The following is a 10,878-nucleotide window of genomic DNA, read 5'->3' as shown; positions in this document are numbered from 1 at the left end:
TTTCTCACACTTAGTTATTTCCTTAAATGTGTCCGTGGGGTACTTAGTTAAAACTAGCCGGTCTTGTCGGTCATGACTCATGCTTGTATCATTGCAAATGGATGAACCACCGCCGCCGCCTCCAGCATGTTGTCCTCAGCCGCCTTCTGCAGTGATTTGAAGTTTTTCTAGCGCCATATTTCTGCTGTTTATGCCTAAGTATTATCATCGCTTTAAAACTAGTGGACAGGGGGGGGGGCGGAGGATTCAAAGACGTGTTAATCAAACATGATACAATGTATCAATGTATCAATCGTCCTGTGTGATGTACAGGATTATGTTCTACAAAGTAACCCATCACATTTAGACAGGCCTTACCTTTTGCAAAAAATATTTATGCAAGTTATTCCTTTGCAAAATGACATGTAAATATGACCAGCAGTAGCCTACACCTTATGCACATTCGTAAGAAAGTGTTGCAAACCTAACACTAGAACTAATATAATTTCTTAGATATATACCGTAATAGGTGGTGAATCTATGAATATGGATACATTATTTGAGGCATCTCTATTTGTACTGGTTGTGCTAATAATTCAAGCACATGTTCTACTTGTTGATTTTTTAGATTAAACAAACTTGATGTTATTCATTAAATACCTGGGTGGGTGACTATGTCAATATGATCAACATTTAAAGAGTAGCCTATACCTTATGAGAGATATTACGGTTTTCTACAGTTTTTATATATTTGTTTTGCCTCACTGTATGTAATAGATATCAGAAATCATGGTCAGATCTTTAGTTAGTTTTGGATGCAATCTAAGCTGTTACCCTGCACACAGTGAAGCATGACTTCTGTGGGTAGCTCAGTGAATACCGACTGGGACACTCCCATGAATTAAGTGTCAGGGGGATTAACCTCTGTCGTTTGGCTCGCATGGCCTAGTCTGGTGTGTACTTTACAGCCAGCTGTCAATCTAGAGGGGTCACCACCTGAGAGCTCGTCAGAAGTCCATTGCTCTGCTGACAGCTTACTGGAGAAGTCATAGGTGCAGAGGTGCAGCTGGAATTACATTTTTACATTTTTGGCATTTAGCAGACGCCTTATTCCAAAGCCACTTACAATCAATACATTTGACTAAGCAAGTGAATCATCAATCCACCAGTCGTAGCAGGAAGAGTAATCCAGCTCAGGCCCGGGGCCATTGATAGAAGGGAAAACCTTCTTCTATCACCTTCTTCTAAACCTAGGTTTTATTTTTTTTAAATATTTTTGTATATCTAGACACTGGAGAAACAGAGAAACAGTACAAGGGGGCAATTAATAGAAGTTTTTAGGAGACACAGTAGAGGGGAAAAGCGGGTGTCTTCAGGAGACGCAGTGCTGGGGGGCAGTAGATGTCTCAGGAGGAGCAGTTAAGGTAACATTTCCCATGCATTGTTTAATCATTTTAATTTCCAAAGAAATTGATGAATGTTTTTTTGTTTTTTTTAAGTGAGTCATGATTGAGAATGAGCTATTCATTGGCTTTATGGTCATTGGTCCGGGGTTAGCTTTTAGTTCTTCACTCTTGGCAAAGTTGGTTAACTCTCAAAGTCCCTTTAGGTTAGTTTTGGGTTATTTTAGTAGAATAGGAGACGGCTGTGTCTCAGGAGGTAGAGCCGCCGTCTAATGATCGCAAGGTTGGCAGATCGGCGGTTCGAGCCCCGGCTGGCCACATGTCGAAGTGTCCTTGGGACAAGACACTGAACCCCAAATTGCTCCCAGTGAGCGGGCTGGCCAGCACCTTGCATGGTAGCTTGCCGCCATTGGTGTGTGAATTTGTGTGTGGATGGGTGAATGAGAGGCCGTTGTAAAGCGCTTTGGATAAAGGCGATATATAAGTGCAGTCCATTTACCATTTACCAGTTGAAGGGCTTTATACATACATATCTAGGTAGTTATTTAGTTATATAGATAATGTGCTCTGCTCTCAATTTATGTTAAAAATGCTTGGATCATTTACTTTCACAGGGAAAGGCAAGAGTCCAGTCTGGCATTATCTTGTGTTTGGCTGTAAGCTAACAGGTAGGGGATAACTGTTTGATTAGCTGCTCTTTCTTTCAATCCTTAAGATGGCCATAATGCTAATATTAGGCATGGCTCATTCATTTGATTAGCTGCTAAAATGTGCAGATGCAGAAGCCTGATTTGGGTTTGGACAGCCTATTGTCCGTGTTGAATGGGGCTCGTCTGGCTAGTGGGGACACCTGGCTGACGCAGGCCAAGCTCCATGAGAGACCATAATGATGTCACTGACAAAGAGCAGCTGGATGGTGGGGGGGGGCTCTGTTGACACTCCCCCTGGTCTACCCCTGCTCAGACGTGTGTGTCGTCTGAGAGAGAAAGGGTTTATCTAGCCATGCTCGGAATCTATATTTGTCTCCCTTGATTACATTATTATAGAACCCAACATCACTAAACCTGAGTAAAGAAGTGCTGATGTAATGTGTACATGCTGAGGACAGTTAAGCACCACAGCCCAGGAAATTAAATCCTGTTAGTCCCGTCGCCTTGCCAAGTAAGGTGTCTATTTCCAGTCTTGTGCAATTATATTTACCTGTCGTAAGCTTACGGCGGCTGACCTTAGGGAGCAACTATTGTCGCACCTATAAGTTAGGTCAACATTTGAGCATGTTTTGACCTGTCCTTCCCCAGAAACTGGCCTAGCTAGGGTGACATTTACTTCTCTCTAGTCTTGGCTCTTTTGTTTGTGACAGTTAAATTAGGCTAGCTCTATACATCATATTCTGCTATTGAAATAAAGTTGTATTTTGTTTTATGCACCAAGAAGTCTCATCTTGTATTTACCAGGAAGTCTTCCAGTACCATTTAGCCCACTAGGAAGTATTTTAGCACGCACATTTATCAAACACAGAATCCCAGAAGCAATCATATCCAGTTACCAGAGGACACATCATTGTTATTGTCCTCTAAAGCTAGCAACGACCTCTCCCACTGAGGATCACAAACAATGTCCATGTCCCTGTCGTTGATGCTGTCACTGATGGACTAGTATGTCTTGGCTGTGCTGAATTAGTGGCTCACTGGGATGGGGGTGCTCCATTTGTTTCTGTGGCCTTTCTCCCTGGTCTGTTCTACAATGAATCTAGGCCTACATTGAATCACGTATTAGCTGTTAGCATGGTTTTTCACCTCTATTCCTCTCAAAGCTAGTGTTTTTACTCAACCTCCAGTTTCCATCACCTCTTTGCAAAACTCTCTGGAGCTGTCATGAACACTTGACTTAGGCAGCCATGACGAAGGCTCTGTTTGTATACAGATCTGGTGAAACTGCCTGTCGCATCTCAAAGGTGAAATGTATCTTTTTGTCAGATTAGATGGGTGTCTCGCTGTGGTCATGAACTACCCCAATGGCATAGCTGAGAGTCATTGGAGGGAGGGGACTTGTCCGGACTTGGCTATACCTACAGTACCTGATTGTCTAATCATCCATTAGGACTAATTGGATTAGTAAAAGCCTTACCTCTCCAACACAGAGTAGTGTGGCAGTAGATCAAACAGTCAGTGATCGATGACGGTTTACTGAGGAACTGACGCTCAGGATATAGGAATGTTGCCCACCTTCCTAGTAAGTGTTTAACAGGTGTGCAATGTGCACAGGTTTTTGTGAAGATGATTATTTGTTAACCGTGTGTGCGTGTGTGCGTGTGTGTGTGTGTGTGTGTGTGTGTGTGTGTGTCTGTGCCTGTCTCTGTCTCTGTCTGTCTTTCTCTCTCTCGCTCTCTGTCTGTCTGTCTGTGTGCGTGTGTCTGTGTGTGTCTCTCTCTCTCTGTCTGTCTCTCTCTGTCTGTCTCTCTCTGTCTGTCTCTCTCTGTGTGTCTGTGTGTGTCTGTCTGTCTCTGTCTGTGTCTGTCTCTGTCTGTGTGTCTGTGTGTGTGTGTGTCTGTGTGTGTCTGTGTGTCTGTCTGTGTCTGTGTCTGTGTCTGTGTGTGTGTGTGTGTGTGTGTGTGTGTGTGTGTGTGTGTGTGTGTGTGTGTGTGTAGGACAGGGTGCTGTCCTATGGGATGGATGACGCCCAGCAGGACCAGTACGAGGAGCGGCTGAGAGAAGTCTTTGATAGTTTTGATGCCAGCGGCTCGGGGTCCTTGTCCCCAGAGGAGCTGTCTGAGCTGTGCCTGTCTCTGCACCTGGAGGAGGCCACCCCCGCCCTTCTCCGTACCCTACTGCAGAACCAGGACCGCCTCACACGCCGGGTAAGTAAGTCAACACCAGACAGAGAGCTCCACAGCTTCTGAAATACTTTGTGTGAGCGTCAATGGAATACTGGTGACGTTAGAATGATAAGGTTCTATCTCCGTTTAGGGCATTTCAGAGATATTGAGCGTCAAAGTTTTTACATTCCATTATGTTTTGTGAGATGGAACCTTTGTATTTTATTCATTACTAACTCAAAAAATGTCAACATTTTAAAAATAACACCACACAGGCATTAATAAACACCTAATGGATCAGATTATGTAAAAAAAAACTAAATTCTGACAAAAATGGAGATAGAACCTTATAATTCTAACGTCACGTGATGATATAACCCTATACATCACTCAGGGTTCCCACGGGTCCTTGAAATCCTTGAAGGTTTGTGAATTTGAGAAAAAGCCTTAAAGCCTTAAAAGTTTTTGAAAATAGACATGGGTCATTAAAAGTGCTTGAAATCCCCTCTCTCTCTAAAAAAAAGAATATATATATTCAAAAATGTTTTACTTTCAAGCCTCTCTTTTTAATTGTTGTCTGTGAGCGGATAGTTCCTATTATATATTCTCATCTAGATCTGTCTCAAACTATGCCGTGTTGGGTCTTGGAATTTGAGGGAATTGAGTCTTGAAAGTCCTTGTAAGGTGCTTGAATGTGATGTTTCAGAAGGTGTGGGAACCCTGGTCACTTTAGTGGTACAACATTAGATTACAGGTGGTTTACCTCTAGCTGTCATGTCAAGTTTGAAAAGAGAACAGATGCTCGGTGTACGACTTAATCTTCTGGAATCAACGAGTACTAGTTGTAAGTTTTGGTCTCTATTTCAGGGTCCCCTGTGCTGGTCTTAAAAAGTCTTAAAGTCTAAAATCCAGCAATCCGATTTACAAGGCCTAAAAACGTCTTACATTTCAGTTATTCTGTCTAAAAATGAGGTGCTAGGTCTTAAAAACGAGATCCTGCACGGAAATCAGTCCGACCACATCTATTTACGCGGAAATGAATCAAGCTAGAACCCAAGAAAATGCCAATTCGCTTCCTTTTTTGTCTGTATGGCAGTGAAATCCCTAATTTCGTCACCTCAAGGATGACAAAAAGCTATCATACGGTGTCGCGAATAGGTCTAAAATTCTATTCAAAGAGGTCTAAAAAAAGGTCTTAAATGTGACTTGTTGAAACTTGTAGGAACCTTGCTGTTTTCAGTGAGAGCCAGAGGAGCCCGGACACATCTGTGAGCTGAGGTCCTTGTAGTGCCTCTTCAGAGCCCAGGTCTTTGTCCGTCCAGGGTTTCAGCGCTTTGTCAGCCCTTCTTGTTGTCGAGAGAAATTGTGCCCCATCAACCCTCATCCCAGGATTCTGTTGTCACGACAACTAAACTAATCACCATTCACAAGTGTGTGCGTTTGAGGGTGCTTGATGAGGAAATGCCCGCCTTGCTTAGTTTGGTATGAAACAGGGAGGAGGACACTGGTTGAATTTATACAAATCAGATTGGTGTTTTCTTCTATGTCCTTCACGCCTAACCCCCCCAAAATTCCCTACATTTTTAATCAGTGGTGTAGTCTAGTTTTTTCTAGTGGGTATACTGTGATTTTCCCCTCCCAGCCTCATATCGTTCATTTCGGAACGCCATAAAAATACATCTGTGCTCCCTGTCTGTATATATATATATATAACATTACGGGCCGGTTTCACAGACAAGGCTTAAGCCTAGTCCTGGACTAAATCACACTTTCAATGTAAAATCTCCATTGAAGATGCTTTTTAGTCCAGGATTAGGCTTAAGCCTTGTCTGTGAAACTGGCCCTACATGTTATAAGGCTGATCTGTGCATGATAGTGCTGCATTTTGACATATTTCATGTCGCATCTCCCCCCTTTGATGGTATATGATGCTATAGTCAGTCCCAATGGTCCAAAATTCAAGTGCTTCGTAACACAGACGGGGTGAATTTTATGAATGAAAGTGAAAGTTCTGTCACAAAACGCCGTTACGTATCCTCACACATTTTTAAGTGGGTATATGGAAATCCTTGGCCTTTCCTAGTGGGTATACGGTGTAGTCCTGCGTATCACCTAGACTACACCACTGTTTAATGGAAGGTTACTTTGCTCATAACTGCCTTCTACCAAACTCTGTCATTTTAGTTTCTTTGTATGTTAGTGTGGGTGGATGGATGGATGGATGATCATTGTCTATGGTCATGGTCAGCACGTGGGGAGAGAGAAATGTTAGCACAGAGGCAGCGATCCGCTTGCCTACCCATAGTACCTCACAATAATGGCCGAAAGGAAACCCCCCACTGTAGCGGGCAGCCGTCGATATGGAACACAAAGAAAATCTCCATAACCATTGGGCTCCGGGCCGCCAGCTGTTGCTTCTTGAGAAGTGTGACCTCCTCTCCCCCCCAACCCCACCCCTCAGTCATGTCATTCAGGGACACCCCACCCCCACCCCCACCCTGCATCCTGTGAATCAAATCTTAGGAATTTCATGAGCTAATATCTTATCTGGGGTGGAATGTTTTATTTCAATTTTTTTTTTTTTTTTTTTTCGGCCACACAATCCAATCCAAGTGTATGTGATTAAATATTAGATGCAGTATTTTTTTGGGTCTCTGAATCCTCATATTAAGGAAGACTGAATATTTCAAATCCTTTGTGTCTATAGGTTGATTTCGACCAATTCAAGAATGCTCTGATTTTGGTTTTATCGACGACCATAGCAGCGTCTCCTCCCAGTCAGGACCCTTGTGCACCTCCAGGTAAGGATCCCACACGCTTGTATATTTGGAATTAATTGCACAAGAACTATAGTGTACAAAATGTCCACCATGTCAACCTTGACTCATTATCACAGGAGTGCAGACCATTACAACCCTGTCCTCGTCACTCAAAAACAACACGACACAATGTTCATGTTAAAATAGGATCCTGACATTAGTCTTCTATATTACTTCACTAAAGGAACTATATTGTAGACGTATATATTGATAGATATAGTCTTTGTCCTATGGTATATATGGTATATATGTTCTATTGTAAAGTGCTTTGAGTTGCATTTCATGTACGAAAGGCGCTATATAAATAAAGCTTTACTTACTTATTTTACTTACTATGGTACAGCAAACTATTCTCTTTAAAAACCTTCTGACATGTTATCATCCAAACTGTAAAAGAAAGAAGTGAGTCACTGAAGAAGAGAGAGGATGGTCATTGTGCAAGATTAATCAGTGGAACAGTTAGCCAACAAACTGAGTCAGCAGTAAATCTACCGTGTTGAGGCACAAAGCCAGGAGAGCATGGGCCCATGAAAAGACACCGTCATGGTTGAGCCACTAGCATTGTTGCCATGTAATATGGAACTTGGCGTCAATGTTAAGAGCCTGTTCGTCTGTTATGTATTATGTCTGATGATAAATCATATATTCTCTGGCTATTTGGGATCCTTGCCTTTGCAGTTTTGTCTGATCTGCAAAGTGTTATGTACAATTTATTTTTGGAGAGTTGAAGTGTCCTGCTTAGGCCGTGGAAAAGGTGACCTAATAATAAGAGCCTTCCTCTTATAAATGGACTGCACTTATATAGCGCCTTTATCCAAAGCGCTTTACAACGGCCTCTCATTCATCCATTCACACACACACATTCACACACCAATGGCGGCATGCCATGCAAGGCGCCGGCCCGCTCACTGGGATCAATTTGGGGTTCAGTGTCTTGCCCAAGGACACTTCGACATGTGGCCAGCCGGGGCTCGAACCGCCGATCTGCCAACCTTGCGATCACTAGACGGCGACTCTACCTCCTGCGCCACAGCAGCCCCCTCTTGTTGTTGGTGTGGTGCTGTTCGGTCATGCCTCTCATCATTTCAGACTAAATTAGCTAATCAGGGGGGCGGGCGGGGGGGTTACATTGCGAAACTTGATAATAAGAGGGAGGATGTGGTTAAGACTTAAATGAGTTTACCACAGTGTCAGAGTTAAATCGGTGTCAACTTTTTAGGGCAGGAAATCATTTCTTAATCTTAATTTAAGTCTTAACTTAAACTAGTCCCCCCAAGTCAGAGCTAATGTGTCTACCTCAAACTGAACATTTACCAAGTTTCAAATGTGTTTCCTTTCTTCGTGAAAGGATCCACGTGAGTTTTTAAACGTCAAACATTAGAGACACACAACAAAGGCAGGATATATATTGTTATAATTCATTTAGTTTTTTTCGATATTGATTTCATTTCCTGATCACGTCATTCTCTGCAGACTCGCCAGAGGTCCACCCAAAGTTTGTGAGGGGTAGCAAACGCTACGGCCGCCGCTCCACCCCAGAGTTCATCCCTGACTGCTCAGAGGCCGTCAGCACAGAGGCCGCGGAGGAGGACCCCGAGGAGGAGTCCACTGTGCCTAGGAAGCGTGAGGTACAACCACTCTCCACGTTCTCCTTTCACACCTGAGTATATACATATATCCTTCCGCCACAGAATATAGTCCCATAAACAAGATCAACCATTGCATTGTAGGTCAGCACAGGTGTTAGGGTTAATCAGATTGATTGGGAGGCGCATTGATACTGGAAATGCGGTCTGAACTGAAGGTTGTTGGGATATTTACCACTGTTGCTAGCCAATCAGAATCCAGTATCCAAACATGCTGTTGTAGAAGCAGCTTTATTCTGCATGTTCCCTGAACTCCTCTCCGCTTTTCTACACATCAGCGCTTCCACAACATGTTTTTTTTTTAAAAGACACTGACATAACCCACCTCAAACAACTTCAGGAGACACGGCAGCTCTTGCACTGAGCCACCAGATCCCAGGGCTGCGGTCGGTATCTCTTGCTGTCCTCGCATGTTTGGTATTTCTCAGCACCCAAAGGCTGGTTGAAAGGTATTCTTAGCTAATCAGCTTAGCGGTATGCAGGGCAGATCTTACATTGAAAGGCAGATTCACCAACACAGCTTTCTGAGGGGCTCTGCTCACTGCCATAATGCCACAGGGCCGATGCTCTCTTATAATAACAGTAAACAGGTCTACATCCCCCAAAATGTATGAGTTATACATATACATATAGGATATAATAAATATAACAAATAAATATAGCTTTATTAGTTTGTTGTTACACACATTCATTGCCCTCTTCATGTTGCCCTCAGGAGTTATCAGTAGCTGATTTCGTCTCTCTAATGCAGTGGACTAAACTGCTGCGTACTGAGGGGAGGGAACATGAACCACTGTACTTTTTCCATCTGATAGGATGCGTTTTTCATTGTACATAGGTAAACTCTAGACACTATGTATAAACTCATCAGTAAGCATAATCAAGCTGTAATATCTAAGTTGTTGACAACTTCCAGCCAGCCTCTCTGTCTCATGCCATGTACCTCAGCATGTAACTTGACTGGGGGCCAGTGTAGAGACTGGGTCAATAGGTCAGTATATTTAGGACCAGCCAACCAGCTGACTAGACTCGAGTGACTGGGTTGTCATGACGACCAGCTCCTTATGGGATATGAGGACTTCTAGTCAACAACTCTATCTAGACTCAATGACGCCCTGTCTGTAGAATGATTTGTGAATGTTTGCTTGATCATCAACTATTGCCTATAAGAGCCACTGTAAAACAACATACTGTGTGCGTTCTGTGCCTGCGACTGAATACACCCAGCGCTGTGAATAAACTTTATCTTAACTGTCTACCTTGAGCAATCTCAAAATAATTACTTTGGGATCAATCAATCTTGGCCACCGCCCATCATCAGGGAACCATCCAATAACACCATCATTAACGTGGAAGGCATGCCTGCTTCTGTGACGATGTACACAGCATAGTACCTTGTAGGGTGCCCCTCATCAGTAGCTTGATCTTCAGATAGATAATCCTGCTCTGCGTTGTAGAAAGTACCTGATATAACAGGGTTCCCACGGCTGGTCTTAAAAAGCCTTAAAGCCTAAAATCCAGCAATCCAATTTACAAGGCCTGAAAAGGTCTCAAATTTCAGTTATTCGGTCTAAAAAATTTGGTGCTACGTCTTAAAAATGAGATCCTGCAAGGAAATCAGTCCGACCACATCTATTTACACGGAAATTAATCAAGCTGGAACCAAAAAAATGGAAAATGTTGCCTTCTTTTTTGTCTTTATGGCAGTGAAATCCCTAATTTCATCACCTCGAGGATGACAAAAATCTATAATATGGTGTGGCGAATAGGTCTAAAAGCATATTCAAAGAGGTCTAAAAAGGTCTTAAATTTGACTTAAATTTGACTTTTGGAACCCTGTATAAGCCGCTTGTTGGGGTTCACCTCAAGCGTGATCTTGACCCCCTCACACAGACATTAGTTATCCCTGCATCAGTGTAATAAGATATTTTCCCTCAATAACCTATTCTCTTTCTTTATGGTGGTAGTGTATGCAGAGGTTATATGAATTGTAGCCAACAATTGTGACCAAATCACTCTGCGCTGTGGGGGTGGATGCTTGGGTATAATGAGTATTGTCTGTGCCTCTACCCCAACCCCAAATGTGAGCCCTCTTTGCAAAAATGCTTTTTTGCTTCTTTTAAAGACCTATCGTGAGCTTAGAATTATAAGGTTCTATCTCCGTTTAGGGTAGTCCAGAGATATTGAGCGTCAAAGTTTTTACATTCCATTATGTT

At 42.8% G+C, this 10,878-nt stretch overlaps 1 protein-coding gene across 1 annotated transcript in view; it reads left to right on the top strand.

Annotated features, from left to right (window-relative positions):
• Nucleotides 1-4,050: 4,050 nt before the first annotated feature.
• Nucleotides 4,051-10,878, top strand: part of nin (ninein (GSK3B interacting protein)) — a gene marked incomplete at both ends in the record, with an annotated part of 29,009 nt that continues 22,181 nt past the window's right edge. Inside the window, 3 exons of the mRNA XM_080543968.1 lie at nucleotides 4,051-4,239; nucleotides 6,905-6,998; nucleotides 8,490-8,644. Of these exons, the coding sequence (XP_080400094.1) occupies nucleotides 4,051-4,239; nucleotides 6,905-6,998; nucleotides 8,490-8,644 (438 nt within the window). The remainder of the gene's footprint in view (nucleotides 4,240-6,904; nucleotides 6,999-8,489; nucleotides 8,645-10,878) is intronic.

This window comes from Nansenia antarctica (genome assembly GCF_963989245.1).
Source record: "Nansenia antarctica genome assembly, chromosome: 1".
Taxonomy (NCBI): domain Eukaryota; kingdom Metazoa; phylum Chordata; class Actinopteri; order Argentiniformes; family Microstomatidae; genus Nansenia; species Nansenia antarctica.
This window is presented reverse-complemented; position numbering and strand designations above follow the sequence as displayed.